At 46.3% G+C, this 20,445-nt stretch overlaps 1 protein-coding gene across 4 annotated transcripts in view; it reads right to left on the reverse strand.

The window, feature by feature from the left end:
• LOC115474306 (venom serine protease inhibitor-like) overlaps nt 1-20,445 on the reverse strand; it is a 187,787-nt gene that overhangs the window by 123,271 nt on the left and 44,071 nt on the right. For all 4 annotated transcript variants that reach the window (XM_030209730.1, XM_030209731.1, XM_030209729.1 and 1 more), the window contains exon 2: nt 1,607-1,663. In XM_030209730.1, the coding sequence (XP_030065590.1) occupies nt 1,607-1,663 (57 nt within the window). The remainder of the gene's footprint in view (nt 1-1,606; nt 1,664-20,445) is intronic.

Raw genomic sequence — 20,445 nt, forward strand, 5'->3', positions numbered from 1 at the left:
CACCTACCCTGTCTGGCCCACCTAAAAAGTTCAGCTGCAGCCACCTCACTCTCACCCCTGGATCAGACATTTGCCGGCAGCTCCTCACACCCCCCCCCCCCCCTCCGATATACCCCAGCATCTTTGTGGGCAGCAGCAGCAATACATATCCATTGCCTGCTTTAGCCCTACAGGCTTTATCTGCCGTGTCCTACCCTCACTGACATCATTTTCTGTTTCATTTCTGGCAGGATATGACAGACAGAAGCCTGTGAGGCCAGCACAGACAGTGGATGTGTGTTGCTGCTGCCACTGGCGAAGATACTGAAGTAGACCAGGTGGCAGTTGATGAGAGAATGTAAGTAAGTACATAAGTAATGCCATACTGGGAAAAGACCAAGGGTCCATCGAGCCCAGCATCTTGTCCACGACAGCGGCCAATCCAGGCCAAGGGCACCTGGCAAGCTTCCCAAACGTACAAACATTCTATACATGTTATTCCTGGGATTTTGGATTTTTCCAAGTCCGTTTAGTAGCGGTTTATGGACTTGTCCTTTAGGAAACTGTCCAACCCCCTTTTAAACTCTGCTAAGCTAACCGCCTTCACCACATTTTCCGGCAATGAATTCCAGAGTTTAATTACACGTTGGGTGAAGAAAAATTTTCTCCGATTTGTTTTAAATTTACTACACTGTAGTTTAATCACATGCCCCCCCAGATCAAGAGGCAGAGGATAGGGAGAGAAATGTAGGACAAGGGGGGGAGTTTTTGGAAGGCCTACCCGCTACCTACCCAGTATTACAGATCTAAATATGCCAATGCCAAGCACATTTAGGATTTGATAAACAGCTGCTACTGAGCAATACTCCACTAGAGGGATTGGAGGGGGAGGATTCCCACCCTTAATCTCCCAGTGGTTTTTTTCTACCCCACCCCCAAATACCAGACTGGCAAGGAAAGCTGGATACTGTGAGAGTGTTGGGTTAATAATACCTAGTTATATTTTTAAGGCTGTAAAGTTAACCAATTATGTTCAGGCACACAACTAGTTATGTTGCCACTATATAGCATAACTGGTTATGTGATGGCTTCCAACCTGTCAATATTACGTATGTTTATTCTTCTAAAATAGATGTTTGTACTGCATACACCTGGCACCTAAACGTCCATTTCTCATCAAAGGCAACTGGGATGAAAGTGACTTGTACAGTCTCCCTTGTTCTTAGCCCACTACTCTAACTACTAGACCACTCCCATCAAACATGTGCTAGGGAGGTGACATGTCAGGCAGAAAGCCATGGACAAAGATTCCAGTGAGGAAATACACTCATGCAAAGGGGTTGGAAAGTATTCCATGATCCATGCTACTCATGTTTTCCCCATTTGCCTTTGTTTTATCATAAAACAAATGTAATTTTATTTAGGAGTGGGTAATCGTATGTGATGTAGCTTTTTCTGCCTCCACATTTTCCCCCTGTAGTCAACAATCTCTGCACTTTATAATCTAATGAATGTTTAAAGATACAAGTCATCAGAACTGCTAAGTCCCTTCCTTAGGTAATGTTACTGTAAATATACATTTTTAAGTAACCTTATTGTCTCTGCTCTAGTGGAAGCAACTACTCACCCAAGACAAGGAAAAGGAAGGCAGCAGAGCTGGTCTTCATCATACTGAGCTTCACTTCTGAAATCAAATTCAGGAGTACAAGGTTAAACAGCATAAAGGCGATTACATTTAAAGAAGGCTGGAAAAAGAGACAAGCAGGAGAAAAGATAGACAAGATGAAAGTGAAGAGGGGAATGGGAGACACTGAATCAGAAAGAAGAGAGAGGAGAGGACGGAAAACAAGAGAGGCTCCTGAAAAGGAATTAGAGACACCACAGAGCAAAGGACAGGAGAATAAAGATAAACCAGGAAGGACAACCCCCTCCCCCCCAAAACAAGAGAATTTTAGAAGAAAAGATGAAAACTTCCCGGTGGTTTTTGAACATGGCTTCCAGCAGAGCACATCCTTAGCCATGCTCAGCTTTTGGCAACTTAGGGTATTATACACCCCCCAACAAGGTTTGAACCAGAAAGAATCAATTAATTCACTTTAAATGGAGGGAAATACCTCAGTGGCTGCTAGCTCACCTTTTTCTGTTGTATACTACAACCCATACAATGATGGCTGAGATGCAACTCCCTTATCAACCATAGGTCTAAAAAAAATCTCCCACATTTTTTTATGTTTGTTTACTGCAAAGAAAAATTCTTATATTAATATTGAGTTCACATAAATGTTCATAGCTGATATATGTTTTCTAGAACTATGATTGATAAGGGACTTGCATCTAAGCCATCACTGTAGGGGCTGGAATATACAGCACAAAAAGGTGAGCTAGCAACCACTGAGGTACTTTCCTCCATTTAAATTGAATTAATTGATTCTTTCTTACTCACTATTTTATGGTTGGGGGAGAGGCTGTATCCATGTAAATTTGTGGTTTGATTACTTTTTTCATAAGGGTTGGTTGTAAAATAGGGTATCATATTTGTTCCCATTCATTACCACCTTACAAGCGTAACACCCTTACAGTGTCCCATCAGTGAAGGTTCTCAAATAAAGTCACCTTCAAAAACAAGAGCAGTGAGCATTTCGTCATTATACTAATTATGCTAAATTATAAACTAGAACCTTATAACATCTTCCAAAGACACAAGAATAAATTTCACATTGAGAGGGCGTGTAGATTTTTAACTTGTGAAACAAATAGCACTCAGACGTTTGAAAGCCTGCAGAGTCCTTTAGGCGACTCCACATTGTAATCAGACCCATTGATCCAGGCCTGATTTGATCCTTACTGTGTCTGGTTATTTCTTCTCCAAACATAAATTAGAATTACCACTTCATGGATTCAATGGGGTAAAACCAGGACTGACTTGTCCTGCTTCTGTTCATATGGAGAATAGTGGATGCAAACCTAGATGTAGGCACTTACTTATTATTGCCAAATATATATAACCAGAAACATCTCCCTAAAAAATTGGGAGGCATTTCCTACAAAATTAATATTGTGCATGAATACATGCTAATTGTACTCTGCAAAAGAAAAAGAAAGACCATCAGGAAATATCTAAGTACATAAGCATCACCATACTGGGTCAGACCGAAAGCACCATCAAGCCCAGTATCCTGTTGCCAACAGTGGTCAATTCAGGTCACAAGTATCTGGCAGGATCCTGAAAGAATAAAATAGATTTCATGCTGCTTAACCCAGGAATAAGTAGTGGATTTTCCCAGGTCAATCTTAATAATTCCCTATGGATTTTTCTTATAGGAACTTGTCCAAACCTATTTTTAAAGCTTGCTACGCTAATCGCTATTGCCACATATACTGGCAACAAATTACAGAGCTTAATTATATGTTGCGTGAAGAAGTATTTTCTCTGATTTGTTTTAAATTTAGTACTGGGGAGGGAGGGTTAATCGAGATGCGGTAAAAATTAGTCTTTTTCCGCATCTTGATTTCCTCTGAGATTCAGCATCCTGTGGGATTCCAATACCACAGGTTGCTGAATCCTGTCTTAGAGGCATAACGCTGCTTGTGAGCCACCTCACAAGCAGCATTATTCCAGCAGCCCGGGAGCATCGAGCCACAAAACAGCAGGTCAGTGCTCCTGGGCCACTAACTGAGGGTCCCCCCCCAGACTTCTTACTCTCCCCACTCAAGCACTTTCTCCCAGAGTTGAAGCCCCTCACTCCCCCTCACCCACCTGAAAGGTAGGTGGCCCAGGGTGGGATCTTCTGGGGTCTGGAGGGCTCTTCAGGCAGGAGCAATGCTCAGTCGCTCCTGCCCTGTCCAGCGCCGCCTTCATAATGGAACCCTTAGCAGTAGAATCGCACTACTACTGCTAGGGATCATATGGGTGTGTATTAGTTGGTATGGTGACCTGTGGAAGTGGTATAATGGTTGTGGGTTCTGGGGGCTTCTAGAGGGAGGGAATGTGTTGAGGGTTAGGAGGGGGAAGGGTTATGGGGTTTGGGAATATCTGTACTGCGTATCTAGGGGCCAGCTGCCAGTGATCTCCCCTCAGTCAAACCTGAGGTAGATTCTTGAATGCCCCCTTAACATCTTTGTTTTTGTGACTGTTGGATTTGGATTTTTTTTTTTTTGATTATATGATTTAGATGTTTTTCTGAAAGAAATATGTAGATCTGCCTGTTATGCCATTTTGGGGGGATTTTTTTATACTTTGATTATGATTATCCGCCCCCCCCCCCCCCCCCCTGTTTACTAAGCTGCCCTAGCGGCGGTTGGTGCTGTAATGAAGACACAGCCCATTCACTTTGAATAGGATGTGTCAGCATTGCCATTGGGCTTAGTAAACAGGGGGGGTATAGTTTTTATGTTTATTTTATTATTAATATTTTATGTCATGGTTGTGTATTTGATTTCATTATGAATGTTGATTTGTAAACTGCCTAATAACAGTGATAGCGCAGTATAGAAACTGTGGTAATAAATAAATAAAATAAATAGTCAAAAATACCTTGAATGAAAGGCAAAATGACAATAAAAATTGAAAAAAATTTCAACGAAAGAAGAGCTATTATTTAGATCACAATAGCTGTCTCAAAGGAACACAGCCACGCAAGTCCTGCATTGTAGGCATGCACTGCAGCCTATGACTCTTGCTCCATTGGGAGGGTTACTCAGTGAAAACAACATGCGTGCTGTTGTGGGGGGGGGGGGGGGGGGGAGCAGAGGAAACAGTGTTGGCAATTGCTTCTGGAGTGGTTGCTTAAAGTTCTTATTCACTGCTTTTTGCTTCTGCTTGCAAACATTTTGTTTGTTCTGAGCCACAGGCAGCAGGGCACAATGGAGGGAAGACTGAATAAATCAGTGAGGTGAGCAGCAGGACCTAACAAAACTGAAGTAGTTGCTTTCTCCTATCAACCTGTGCCACTCCCAAAATTATGATGCTCTGGGAGACTACCTAGTTTACCTAATGCTTCAGCAAGCCCTGGTATCAGCTGTGCCACAGGAATACACCTAATTTATGCTAAGTGTCTGCAGTTTATCACAGTGATGCCTGAATTGTTGAATGGGTGGAGGTGTTCAGCACAACACCCTAATTCACTCTGATTCATAATGATAGAACAGGTAAGGTAAACAAGAGTGTTTTTGAAACCTTTGAATGTTGATATCACTATATAACTCATACAGAAAGAGCTAAGATAACTCCCAGACAATCTTCAGCTTCACTCAGAGGACAGGAAGGCAGACAGCTGGCTGAGGCTGCAGCAAATGGAACTGGTTCTTGTAACGTTTAGGAAGCTCTATGGGGGTAGTATTTTCTGGAAATGTCTATTATAAAATGGCATTGGGGTATATATTCATAAAAATATGTATATTCAATATGTGTACTTTGGAAGAAAGACACGGTGATACTAGACAGGCATTTGAATACCTCTGTATCATAATACACAGGATGCAAGTCTCTTTCAATTGAAATGAAGCTCTGGAATGAGGGGACATAGGATGTAGGTGAAAGGGGATAGATTCAGGAGTAACCTAAGGTAATACTTCCTTATGGAAAGAGTGGTAAATTCATAGAACAGCCTCCTGGTGGAGGTGGTAAAGATGAAGACTGTATCTGAATTCAAGAAGGACTGGGATAAGTACACAGGATCTTTACGCAAGAGGAAGGGATAGTTGATGCATTGGATGGGCAGAATGGATAGGCCATATGGTCTTTTTCTGTTGTCATTTTCTCTGTTTCTGTGTAAGAAGATTGCGCTTTTAGGTGATTTGAGCACATTGCTGGGGGAATAGTTCGGGTGGAGCTGGGGTAAGGTCTTGATGTACAGCTATATTTTAGAAATACACATGTACACACATTGAATATAGAGATACTTGTACACAATCGGAGCAGGTATATACTTGTGTGTGAAAACCTGTTTGTTGCTGGGGAAAGTTCTGACAGAAGCACTTATGTTGCCTCTAGAAAACAGGCACGCCTTTGTCATTTCACACAGGTGTCCATTAATGTCTAATAATAATAGTTCAGATAAAGCTCCTGAAATGAAATAAGAGTTATAATCCCTGATAATCCACAGACGCATGTGGACGCTCCAGATCACGGTCCCTTCAGAGCAATTTTATAATCACGTGGAGGGGCATTTTCGAAAGGTCATCCAAGTCTGAATTTGGATGTCCTCACAAAGCAGGGGGCGCAGCTACGGGTGGGCCTGGGTGGGCCCAGGCCCACCCATATTTGGCTCAGGTCCGCCCAGTCTCATTGATCACCAATCAGCTGCCAGCAATCCTGCACAGCTACAGGTAGTACATGTGCAGAAAGCAGTGAAGCACCTCCTACTGCCTTGCTTTGTTTCCTGCTATTCAGGAGTCAAGCATCGGATTGGGGGGGGGGGGGGTTCGGCACCGCACCGTTCTCCACGTCCGCAGCTTGGGTACAGGGGAGACGAAGCCGCCATCCTAAGGTACAGACCCCCTCTTGCAGGACGGGCGAACCCGATCGAGGTGGCAGAGGGAAGTAGCAAGGGAGAGTGTTATTTCTGGCCCCAAACTCCATCCTACTGCGAGGAAGCCTGAAGCTGCAAGGGACGCGCTGCAGATGTGCAGGTGAGCGAGTGAGCGAAGGAGGGAGATATTCGTCCTCAAAGAGAAGCCTTTTGTGTTTTTCTGTAGTTATCGGGTCAATGCCCTTCCGCTCGCCTAAAAGCTTTCCTACTAGTTCTCTCGGTTTAGAAATGCGAAGGTAACATGCTACAGTTATGTGTTGCGGTTTAACCACATTATAAAGGGGCGATCTTGAAACTTACAAAAATAAAAACCCTTCTATGTATCCATTTAAAAAAAAAAAAATGAAAGTACGTTTGTGAACTGTGTTCTGCTACCAGTGAAGCGAGTGTGAGCTTCAGCTTTTCTCTAAAAATATGGTTATTTTCCATCTGTTTTGGCTATTGAGTTATCACTGTGGTTTCTAAAGGTATTTATCAGCCGTTAAATACATGGGAGCATTTGAAGTCTTTTTATTTTTTTCCTATGTCTGGGTCAAGTGAGGGGGATGGTTTGTGGGAACTTGCTCCTTTTGTTTTGTGGGGTGCGGTGATATATTATAAAGGTGCACTTAATATTGTTTATTGCTGCTATTTAAGAGAGAAATATTGGGTGATGGGGCAGAGCTACCATCATACAGAAGTCAAGGATCAGTCTGAGTGTGTGCCAACATTTTCCAGTTCTGTAAAGTCTGTTTGGTTGTGAAAGGCTTATATATATTTTTTTTGGGGTGGTGGGGTGGTGGTGGGGGGTTAATCTTTGTCTCCCAGCTCTGTGTTTGTATATAGATGAGTCCCAGGAATAATGATGGCTAAGGGAAAGCAGCAGTAAAACAGTTGGAGTTGAATGACACTTATGTTTTCCAAATGATGATGCATAATTTGATGGGATGTCCTTGTTGTAAGACCAGAGTAAATAATTTCTTAGCTTCTTGCCTAAAATTAACCAAGGAGGAACAACTCTATTATTCTGTCTCACTGCATTTCCAGTTTTAGCACAGTAGAAGTCATCACAAGGACAAAATATAAGAAAACCAATGGACTGCATTAGGGGCTTATAGCCCATGTAGTTATGTTTAAACAAATGAGCAGTGGCGTTCCTACCCTCGATGACACCTGGGGCGGATTGCCGATGTGCCCCCCCCCAGGTGCAGTGCGCCCCCCCCCCCCCCGTGAAATGACACCTCCCCCCCCCCCGGTGAAATGACACCCCCCCGGGTGCACGCTGCTGGGGGGGGGGGGGGGTGCCGCGGCACACGCCTGTGGGCTCCGAGTTCACTACGCTAACTTCGCTGGTTCACTGCAGCTCCCTCTGCCCCGGAACAGGAAGTAAGTGGATGTCATAGCATGATATTAAAGTAATGTAAAGAAATAGTGCTTTCTCCCCTCCCCCCCCAAAAAAACAAAAAACAAAACTGGTCATCCAACCATAGACACAACTCAAAATGCAAACATGCTGCTGAGGAATGAGTGTGCCCTGCCAACACATCCTGTGTACTCTGTGTCAGACCAGCTTCCAGGGTTCCCTGTCATGTCATCTCATGCATCTCACACCCCGGGTGTATAGACCAGGGCTCCCCACTGACCACACCTTTCCCCATCCCCTGCCTCACGCCAGCCAGCTCCTAGCCATGTTGGCTATGCTGATCTCAAGGACAATCCTTTTACATACACATGGCAGCAGCAGCAGCAGCTGCAGAAGGAGGAGGCGGCAGCAGCCCTGGTGGCAGAGGAGGAGACCGAGGCTGTGCAGCAGGAGGAGGAGGAACAAACACAAATTGTGGTTGTGGAAGGTGGGGAATGGGAGGTGCCGCCCGACCAATGGGCAGATATGCCTCCTCTGGAGGGGGTGGAGCCTGGAGGAGGAGGAGGAGGAGCAGGAGCAGCACCCACCAGCCCCAGCAACACCACCAGCACCAGCCCCAGCAACACCACCGGACAACAGTGCCGCAGTACTGCAACACCTGCAGCAACTGGTTGCTGTAGTAAACCAGTTGCTGCTGGAGGTGGCAGCGCTGTGGCACTCTGTACAGCAGTGGCAGGAAACACACAGCCATCTCCTGCTGCTGCTAATAGAAATATTAAGAAGGGTCATGGAAGGACAGGAGAGGCCTCATTGATGGGACCCAAAAATTTTGATGTAAATAGTTTATTTTGTTAATAATATATTACAATGTTACACTTTTTCACCTACCAGGGTCTGTGTCTGTACTTTGTGCACTACATATGTGGTATTATCAAATGCTGGGGTTGATGTGAGAGGACTCAGCAATCAGGGTTGCATGACAGGTCAACTGTGACAGAGAAACTTTGCTACATATGTGTCATAAGTGTGGCCATATAGAAGGCCACCTGTTCCTTCCAAACTGCATGGCTGTATGGTAAGGGGGGTGGAGGCTGGAGGGGCATTTTTATTGAGGAACAGAAATGTCCATCCAGCCTCTCCCCCCTTACCATACAGCCCCACAGCACAAAGTTGTGTAAATAATAGGTATGTTGTCTAGCACTAGTGATCTGCGAAGTACAAACTTGCAGATAACCATAGGTAAGCTTCTACTAGATTGTAAGCTCTTTGAGCAGGGACTGTCTTTCTTCTATGTTTGTGCAGCGCTGCGTACGCTTTGTAGCGCTATAGAAATGCTAAATAGTAGTAGTAGTAGTAGTAGTAGCCTAGACTATGTTTGCTCTCTGTTCAGCAGACAACCTTACCCACAACCAAACCACATTGGTGAGGGCCAGGAAGGAGCTAGAAACAGCTGGGTCATCTTTTCACATTGAATGTATCAGCAATGGTATATAGTGCTGAGGAGAAAAGGCAAAACAAAGCATTAGATGGATGTTTACTTCACAATTGCAATATAATACATCAGGTACAGAAGAGCACAGGCTAGGGGAATTATATAGGCACCAGGCTGTAGCCACCTGCAGGTAATTTAGAATAGGAACTGTAACGAGAACCCCTCTCCCTTACCATGACTTAAAGGCTCAATGCCGTGGTAGGCACGCACCTGTGGCTACCTAGAAAATGGTTTGCGGGATAGAATTTAGAAATGTTGTTGTTCCATAACTATGGAGGATTGTAGAACTGTGTTCAATAATGTGGAAAAGACATTCAGTGTATATATGCTTCCCCCCTCCCCACCCCCAGCAACCTGAGAATGGGTGGGCACTTCATAAAAGGGGACTGGGGTTCACCACATAAAGAAGGATGGAACCTACTGGGGAGACACATGAAGTGCAAAGTGGGAGAAAAACTACCAGCTGTGGATACCCGTGAACCTGGTGAAAATAGAGGTAAGATTTGAATCCAGAGAACATACACAGAATGGGGAGCCCTTGACCCTGAGGGATGCACACATCCATTCTCAGGGCCTCTTCCCCTCCCCACCCCCATCCCACAGGCAGCCACAACTGAGTGTGTCCAATAGAGAACAAGATATCTGTACAATGATTTGGGTAGAAACAATCATGGCTCTCAGAGTCCAGTGTATTACAGTCCACTGCTGTCTCTTGCAATCTCCTTGACCAGCTGCAGTGCTGTAACCTGTCCTGCAAGATGCAAGAAGTGTTTGTTGAGCACCTACATAGCAGAAAGGGAAGAGGTGGCTGAGAGGTATGACCTTACTTTGAACTTCTGGTGCAAGAATCTGTTGGCTCCAAGGGACCAGAGGCTGCCAGCTTCAATAAAGGAGAGGGAATGGTGGGCAGTGAGGGAGCACATCACACACAGCAAGCAGCTCCTGGAGGGTAAAGAATGAAGAGTTGGTCAGATGTAGAAAATGCAGAGTATATGCTAAGCTGCCAGCTAACACCCAGTCAGAAACATTTTGAAAGGAAAGGTACACAGCCCACACACCAGTTATCACAAAAAAAACCCCAAACAGGTATACAAAAGCATACAGTGGCAAAAACAAGGTTTAAAATAACTGAAGCTAAAACGCTTAGAAATAGCACCCCATCATCTAAAGAAAAACCTCTAAAGTGCAAGCACAGAGAAAGACGTTTTAAAGAGGCGCCAATAAAGGGAATGCAAACTTCCAAACCGGAAGAGCAGCTGGGTACGTTTATCATTTTCACCCATAATCGAAATTAGGGCGTCCAAAACACAGAGTAGCTGGAGACGTCCATAGTTCCCACCCATAAGCAAAATTAGGACATCCAAATCGGCAGAGCAGCTGGGGACATTTAAGGATTTTGCTCATAATTGAAATTAGGATGTCCATCTTGGGGACGCCCATCCCGCTCTTACATGGACGTCCCTGGGACAGTATTTAAGCATCCTTCTCAGTATTTTCAAATTTTTGCATCCCATTGTCAAAATGGCACCATAACAGGCACCCACCCGCAAGGGTAATTTCAGTGACCCTAATTGAACTGCTGGTGCAAGAAATATAAAGAAGGCACACACATCTCTTTGCTCCCACGGGCCAGAGGCTGACTGCTTCAACAAAGGGGAGAGAATGGGAGGCAGTGAGGGACTGGGTCAACGCAGTCTTCCACTGTGGCAGGGATGTAGAAGACTGCAAGCGCAAGTGGCGCTGGCTGAAGCGTGATGTGAGGCAGAAGGCTGATGCCAACCCCCCGGCAGATGACACTGCTACCTTGACCCCCCTAGAGTGCATCGTTCATGGGCTGTTGCCCCAGGAGGGGATCCACGGCTTTGGGTCCCTGGACACATCAGCACAGCATGAGGGCTCAGGTAGGTTTTCCATTAGGAAGCTGTGGTATCTGTTGTGCTGCACTACACTCTGTTTTACACAAGTGGGGGACAGTGTGGTGCTCCTAAGTAGGGGAAGGGGTGAGAACGCCACATGGAATACAAATCACTGTTCATTACAGACCATGACAGGGAGTAGGCAGGTGGAGGGTGGAGGGGGTGGGGGTGGGGAAAGAATTTCCAGCTATGTGTGTATAGGTTGCCAGTGTTTCACAGCTTTGGGGGCCTTCCCCACTCCCTCCTCTTTTCCCATCACCAAACTGTGCATATCTGCTTCCCACACCTCTGTGCTGTAGCCACTGTGTCCTCTGCACTCTTTCCACAGTTCTATGTCTACCCACCTGCCTGTGTAGCTCTCTTGCACATAAGTCTCTGAAGTACACTGCACTCCTCATCTCCAGCTCTGTACAATGCACATCAATGACATCTGTGGGTTACCTGCCAATCCCATTCCTCACCATCTATTTGCTGGGTCTTCGTGTGTGTGGGGCTATGTATATGAATGCTGCAAAACAAAAGTGGGTTATTTTGACCAACACACTTCCTCCCATTTTGCTAAGCAGCTGATGACAGCCAGTCAGATGCAGAAGCTGGCCCTAGTGGCCACCTGCCCCAGCACATTGAAGAGCAGACAGAGCAACAAACCAGTGGGCCTGGAGGTGTGCCTGCACAAGAAACCAGGCATGAACACTTACATGGGCTGGAACCACAGGTCACAGCAGCAGCAGCAGCAGAGGCTCTCCCTCCCCCACCCACAGCCTTTGGCGATGTTGGCACAGAGGAAGAAGAAGCAGAAGGGGGGGCATATCCTCAGCAGAGGCATCCAGCCAGAGGAGGCAGCTGCTGTGCCTTGCAACCCAATTGCTGGGCCACAATGTGCACAAGGAAGATTACCGGCGCCAGAAATTGGAGCTGCAAACAGAAGCGGTACAGGCCCAAGGGAAGCGGTACAGCAGTTCCAATGACTGGATCAGAGCATCAAGGGCCTACAGCGTGACCTGCAAGCACACACTACAGCCCTGATGCAGCAACAAGTGCCGTCTCCTTCCACCACTGCACAGCAACCACCGGCAAAGAAGAGGAGGTTGAGATCCTCAGCCCCCCAGCCACTGGTCCAGCAGCCACCAAACCAGCTCCCCTTCTGGGTCCTGTGCCCAGGTTGCAGGGCAAAACACAGACCACAAGGTGGCCGGACTTCCAGAGGGCAGCAGAGGCAGAAGGCTGCCTTGTGGACACAGAGGACAGTGGGACCTCATCAAAGGAGGACTCTCAACAGAGTTCTCCTGCAGCACCGACAGCTGGACTGCCATCAACTGCTCAGGAACACGGTGGGAGGGGTAGGAGGGGATGGGGACGGGGCCAGGGGAGGGGGCGGGGAAAGTAGACCAGAGTGTATGTGATGGGACATGCTGGGGGGGTGGGGGAGTATGGAGGTGGTAGGGGTGGGGGGTGCTGGGAGCTGGGAGGAAGGAGTGTGAGGGTTGGAGGGAGGGGAATATGCACAGAGTGGGTGATGGTGGTGGGAGGGGATGGTGGTGGTGTGTAACTAGTATGTGATAGCAATAAATGTCTACTTACTCTTACACAAAACTTGTCTCGATGAGTCTTTGCCTGGCTCTGACCACCTTTTGGGGGCTGTTCAGGAGCTCCCCTTCAGAACGATCAAGAGATCGGAACCTGTTCTTAAGTTGTCTGAAGGTGTGCTCGATGATGCCACGTGTGGTCCGATGTCTGCTGTTGTAGTTCTCCTCCGGCCCTGTTTGTGGGTGCACTATGGGGGTCATGAGCCAACTCCGCTGTGGGTAACCTCTCTCACCTTTGGGGAGAAAGAGGAGGAGAAAGATGAGTGTTTATTGTTTGGAATGGGTACCTTGTGGGGGGGGGGGGGGGGGATAGTGGGTTGTGGAGTCAACTGGAGGGAGACAGTGCTGAGGGTTGCCCGGTGGAGGAGGTATAGTTTTGGCAGATCCATGCTGCACTTACCTAGGAGCCATCCGCCGGTGATCTCCCCTCGGTCAAACCTGCGGAAGATTCCTGAGTGCTGCAATATATAGTCGTCATGTGTGGAACCTGGGTATCGGGCACACATGTCTAGAATCTCCCCCTGGGCGTCACACACAACATGCATATTGAGTGAGTGGAATGCTTTCCTGTACCTATAGGTGGCCTCTCGTGCCCGGGGGGGGGGGGGGGGGGGGGGGGTCTGAGTGTGACATGTGTGCAGTCAATGGCATCTATGACTGAGGGGAAGCAAGCTACAGTGTAGAAGTCAGCCATGTTGTTCTGCAGGGCCTGGGGGGTGGTGGGGAAGGTGATGTACTCAGAGGTGTGGGTAAGGAAGGCATCAAGGAACTGGGTGAGTCAATTAGAAATGGAAGGCTGGGTGAGACCCGTGTTCACAGATAGGATAGACTGGAAACTCCCAGTGGCTAGAAAAGATAGAGAAGCAGTGATCTTTAGGTGCACAGGGATGGGATTGTTCCTATGGGTCCTGGGCTGCAGGAGGGGTTGGAGCTGGTCACAAAGGTGCAGAATGGCATCCCTATCAAAGCGGTACCTAGTGAGACACTACAGGTCAATAAGGTCCAGGAAACTGCTACAGGGCCTGAAAACTCTGGGGCGTGAGTACCTCCTGCGGTGCCTCCCCTCTTCCTCCAACATGTGAGCCACCTGTGCATTTAGTGCATAGGCAGTCGGTGGCCCAACTGTTTGGGGAGGCTAAAGGGGTGGGGTTAGGGGTGGAGCCAGGGGCGGAGCTTATATCCATAATTATCTGACAACACACAGAAAAAAAATAAGTAAAAATAAAATAGCTCGCAGCCTAACGATCTGTAACCACAGGAAGGCGGTATATCAAGTCCCAGTCCCTTTCCATTTAACATAACATCTACAAAATAATATTCCATCATTTTACTTCAGTTTATCACCTATCAGTGATCTTTTTTTTGTTTTGTTCTCAAATGACATCACAACTTGCTAAGAACACTGACAAAAATCTTCAAAATCTGGCCAGTACTAAAATGCGACATAGCTAGCTCTAAGCAAGACTACACTTCATGAATCTGTCACAGGTCATATTTCTGTATGATTATCATAATATCAAAAAGTTTATTGTACAAACGTGCTCACCACAGGCACGTAGAAACAACGAAAGGAGCTTTAGGAGTCCTGCTTTCCAACTTTATAACACCAGGCTTCCCAAGGCAGATTGCAACAGTTAACATGAACCCATCAGGAAACAGGATAGCCTCACTGAAATTTGGCCATCTGTATTATATTGAACAGTGTAGAAAAATGAGCACAAATATAGCATTTATTACTGCTGTTTCTACCAGCTACAATAATTTTAAAGCTGTTTTAGTGATATTCAATTGTTATTTCATGATATTTATATCTACATATCAAGCTTTCAAAGTAAAAAAATAATAATAATTTTGTCCTCCACCTTTTAAGGCACTGCCTATCCAAACAAAACACCTCTAGACTTTTTACAGATGGACCACGCATAGGTAGTCCCTTATCTCTAATAATCTATTTGTTATTGTTTTCTATAGATTTTACTGTTGTTTTGGGTCAAAACTCTTAATAGCCTCCATCACCTGCTTTATCTAACCTCCTTGCCTTCAATCCCCCCATCCCTGAGTCCAGCACCGCTTTCTGTTTCCCCCCTCTCTCCCCTCTCCGTCCAACACCACTGTATACTCTCTCTCTCTCCACCCCCACCCCGTCCAGGCAGCACCGCTTAGTCCCCCCCCCCCCGAGTCCAGCACCGGTTTCTTTTCCCCCTCTCTCCCCTCCCGAGTCCAGCACTGGTTTCTTCCCTCCCCCGGGACCATCAAACTTGCTTCATTTGCAGCCCCTGCAGCTATCCTTCCCTCTACTGCGTGACGTCCTGCGCTGCTCTCTAGCTCGGACACACACTTCCTGTTTACGCGAGGGTGGGATTTGTGAGTCACGTGACGCCACGAAAGCAGAGAAGGAAGGATCCGACGCCGGTCTTCTCAGTCTGGCTGCGTGTTATTGCTGCAGATGCTGCTTCCGCTTCTAAACAAAGTAGCCTTGATAGTCGGGAAGGCTGGGCCGGGGGGGGGGGGGGGGAGAAGGAGAACAGAGAGTGGCGTTGGGCTTGGTGAGGGAGGCATGCCATGGAATGGTGGGACGGGAAGGAAAGGGAGGGGAGAAAGCGCACATTAAAAAAAATGTCCGAGTCCGACCCCTCTGGTTCAAAACGGTATAGGCGCCATTTTTTAAAAAATCTGTTTGGCGGAGCGACCGCTCCCCCTGCACCTCCCCCTAGCTACACCACTGAGTCTCGGGACATTTGGAGGAGGACGAGGCAGGTGAGGAAGTTCACGGCTGGGCTGTGGAGGCTTAGCCTCCCCAAGCCTCTTATATGGGGTGCCTATGATTTAGTGCCTCCATTTCCCCACACTACAGGTGCAATGCAGTGACACCAGTGCTCACCTCTCCCTACCAACCTGGTGAAACACAGCAGCAACAAACACAAGCTGACACTCACTCTCCCACCACCGACAAACAATGCGGTCACACACAGCACAGCCACACTGCAAGCACTCTCTCACCCACTACATACTCTCCTGCCACACCCTCTAGCCACACTCTCCAAGCAGCAACTGACAGTTTTCACAAACAGACACACACACGCAACAGCAGCACACAGGACAAAGCGAGAAACATAGACAACAAGGGAATGAAATGTGAACTTGGGGATAGTGAATGGCGAGGAATGGGGGAGACAGAGGAAGGAGTAGTAGTGTCTGGGGTTGGGGGCTAGAAGGGGTAGGGAAAGCTGAAAAGGTAAAACACAACACGTTCCGACTAGGGCACACAGACAAAGGTAACAGGTACTCAACAACTCTCAGCTTTCACTCCAAACAACGATTCAGCTTTCTCTCCAAACAGCGATTTTGCCACTCTCCAACTCCACAAAATCGCTAATGGGTCTAAAGACGACTTACCCCTTACCCTGAACGCTTTTATATCAGGTCTAAATAAGGACGCCCATGTTCCCACCCATGCGAAACCATTTCACTATCTGTTATACCTTGGAGGCGTCCAGCTCATAACGCCGCCCAAAACACACCTCTAACACGCCCCCTGTGAGGACGTCCATAGATGGACATACATAAGAATATAGGTATTGCCATACTGGGAAAGACCAAAGGTCCATCAAGTCCAGCATCCTGTTTCCAACAGTGGCCAATCCAGGTCACAAATACTTGGCAAGATCCCAAAAAAGTACAAAACATTTTATACTGCTAACCCCAGAAATAGTGGATTCTCCTCAAGTCCATTTAATAATGGTCTATGGACCTTTTCTTTAGGAAGCCGTCCAAACCTTTTTCAAACTCCGCTAAGCTAACTGCCTTCACCACATTCTCTGACAACAAATTCTACTGTTTAATTACACATTGAGTGAAGAAATATTTTCTCCGATTCATTTTAAATTTACTACATTGTACCTTCATCGCATGCACCCTAGTCAGTATTTTAGGAAAGTGTAAACAGACTCTTCACATCTACCCGTTCCACTCCACTCATTACTTTATAAGACCTCTATCATATCTCCCCTCAGCTGCCTTTTCTCCAAGCTGAAGAGACCTAACCGCTTTAGCCTTTCCTCATAGGGAAGTTGTCCTAGCCTCTTTATCATTTTCGTCTCCCTTCTCTGCACCTTTTCTAATTCACTATATCTTTTTTGAGATACGGCGACCAGAATTGAACACAATATTTGAGGTGCAGTCACACCATGGTGCAATACAAAGGCATTATAACATCCTCATTTTTGTTTTCCATTCCTTTCCTAATACCTAGCATTCTATTTGCTTTCTTCACTGCAGCAGCACACTGAGCAGAAGATTTCAACGTATCATCAGCGACAACTCCTAGATCCATTTCTTAATCCGTGACTCCTAACGTGGAACCTTGCATGACATAGCTATAATTCAGGTTCCTCTTTCCTACATGTATCACTTTGCACTTGCTCACATTAAAAGTCATCTGCCATTTAGACGCCCAGTCTCCCAGTCTCATAAGGTCCGCTTGTAATTTTTCACATTCCTCCCATGTCTTAACCACTTTGAATAACTTTGTGTCATCAGCAAATTTAATTACCTCACTAGTTACTCCCATCTCTAGGTCATTTATAAATATGCTAAAAAGGAGGGGTCCCAGCAAAGACCCCTGGGGAACCCCACTAACTACCCTTCTCCATTGAGAATACTGACCATTTAACCCTACTCTCTGTTTTCTATCTTGTAACCAGTTTTTAATCCACAATAGAACACTGCCTCCTATCCCATGAGTGTCCAATTTCCTCTGGAGTCTTTCATGAGGTACTTTGTCAAACGCCTTCTGAAAATCCAGATACACAATATCAACCGGCTCACCTTTATCCACATGTTTGTTCACCTCTCCAAAGAAATGTAGTAGATTGGTGAGGCAAGATTTCCCTTCACTAAATCCATGTTGACTTTGTCTCATTAATCCATGCTTTTGAATATGCTCTGTAATTTTGTTCTTTATAATAGTCTCTACCATTTTGCCTGGCACCAACATCAGACTCACCGGTCTATAATTTCCCAGATCTCCTCTGGAACCTTTTTTAAAAATCGGCGTAACATTGGCCACCCTCCAATCTTTTCCGGTACCACGCTCGATTTTAAGGATACATTACATATTACTAATAATAACTTCGCAAGTTCATTTTTCAGTTCTATCAGTACTCTGGGACAGGGGCGTAGCCAGACAATAGATTTTGGGTGGGCCTGGGCAAGACGTGGGTGGGCACTAAGTGTTCTCTCCCCCCCCCCAAAAAAAAAAATATGTCAGCTGGCAGGAAAATGCGTCTTTCCACTTTGGGAGTCTGAAGCAGGCATGCACTGAAAACTGAGCATTTTCATTGCCATCAGGGGGATTTCTTCAGGTGGCAGCGCTTGGGATCCCCACCAACTACCACTAAACGTGTGCTACTGTTGGGTGGGCCTGAGCCCTAAGTGGGTGGGCCCTGGCCCACCCAGGCCCACCTGTGGCTACGCCACTGCTCTGGGATGAATACCATCTGGTCCAGGAGATTTGCTACTGTTTAGTTTGTAGAACTGCCCTATTGCATCCTCCAGGTTTACAGAGAATTCATTAAGTTTCTCCGACTCGTCAGCTTCAAATACCATTTCTGTCACCGGTATCCCACCCAAATCTTCCTCGGTGAAGACCGAAGCTGTCACGTTTGTGACCATTTCCTTGTCTGTGCTCACCTCGCCCTCTGGTGGCCAGACCTGGTGGCTGCAATGGACTGTCTACTGTCACCCGTTCCAGACTTCAGCCCAGTTCAGTCCAGATCTTCTGGGCTGCCAGAATTGCTTTCCTTGTTTGTACCTGAACAGCACCCGTAGTTGCCTTGTGATTGCTGCAGCTGAGCTTTAGCAGCTGATGGGCTTTATTAATCACCTAGAAACTTCTGTGTTTGCCTTTGCATCAGCTAAGGTCCCTGGTATGTGGGTGTGCTCTGTGCACTTCTGCTTAGTCCAGTTTTATTCTGAGTTCTTGCCTGGTTCTTGTTTGTTTGAGTGTAGTTAGCTTTGGTTTTATTGTTTAGTTCCTAGTCTTGTTTTTGGTCTGCATTTCCTTGTCTTGTGTTTGTGTTCTTTATTAGTGGCTGCTTGGCAGCTTTTAGTCCTGACTCCCTCCTGTCTGTGTTTCTGTCTTAGTGGCTGCCTGGCAGCTTGTAGTCTTGACTCTGTTGTGTGTTTCCTGCTGGTATCCAGTTCCTGCCCAGTCCGGTAAGTCCTGCCGGCCGCCTGCACCCAGGGGCTCAACTCCTGGGGAAGGGTGGTCAAGTGCAGGTGAAGCCTTGCTCCAGTCCTGTGTTCCAGTCCAAGTGTTCTTGTCCAGTGTGTTCCTGCTTTGCTTATCCCTGTCTGCAGTCCATACTTTGTGTGTGTGTTAGCCCAGTGCTGGTTGGAGTGGTTTTGCCTGCCACTGCCGCTCCTTGGCAGTGGCCCAAGGGCTCACAAACCTAGTTGCTGCTTTGAGACCTGACAGAAGCAAAGAATTAATTTAATCTCTCAGCTATGGCCCCTTTTACTCCTCGGTCATCTAGCAGGCCAACCGATTTTTTTTGTCGGCTTCCTGCTTTTAATATACCTAAAAACCTTTTACTATATGTTTTGGCCTCCAACGCAATCTTTTTTTCTAAGTCTCTCTTGGCCTTCCTTATCAGCTCTTTGCATTTGACTTGACATTCCTTATGCCGTTTCTTCTTATTTTCAGTGGGTTCCTTCTTCCATTTTCTGAAGGATTTTCTTTTAGCTCTAATAGCTTCCTTCACCTCACTTTTTAACCATGCCGGCTGTCGTTTGGTCTTCCGTCCTCCTTTTTTAATATGCAGAATATATTTGGCTTGGGCTTCCAGGATGGTGTTTTTGAACAGCATCCACGCCTGATGTAAATTTTTGACCCTTGCACCTGCTCCTCTAAGTTTCTTTTTCATCGTTCTTCTCATTTTATCATAGTCTCCTTTTTTAAAGTTAAATGTTAACGTATTTGATTCAGCTTGGAGAAGAGACGGCTGAGGGGAGACACCTTTTTTAAAGTTAAATGTTAACGTATTTGATTTCCTATGAATACTTACTTCAAAGCTAATATCAAATCCGATCATATTATGATCACTGTTATCAAGCGGCCCCAGCACCATTACCTCCCGCACCAGATCATGCGCTCCACTAAGGACTAGGTCTAGAATTTTTCCTTCTCTCGTTGGCTCCTATACCAGCTGCTCCATAAAGCAGTCCTTGATTTCATCAAGGAATTTTACCTCCCTAGCGCGTCCCGATGTTACATTTACCCAGTCGATATCAGCGTAATTGAAATCACCCATTATTATTGTCTTGCCCAGTTTGTTTGCATCCCTAATTTCCTTTAACATTTCTGCATCCGTCTGTTCATCCTGGCCAGGCGGACAGTAATACACTCCTATCACTATCCTTTTCCCCTTTGCACATGGAATTTCAATCCATTGTGATTCCAAGATGTGTTTTGTTTCCTGTAGAATTTTCAATCTATTTGATTCAAGGCTCTCATTAATATACAATGCTACCCCTCCACCAATTCGATCCACCCTATCACTACGTTATAATTTGTACCCCAGTATGACAGTGTCCCACT

This window comes from Microcaecilia unicolor, chromosome 7 (genome assembly GCF_901765095.1).
Source record: "Microcaecilia unicolor chromosome 7, aMicUni1.1, whole genome shotgun sequence".
In the NCBI taxonomy this organism is placed as follows: Eukaryota; Metazoa; Chordata; class Amphibia; order Gymnophiona; family Siphonopidae; genus Microcaecilia; species Microcaecilia unicolor.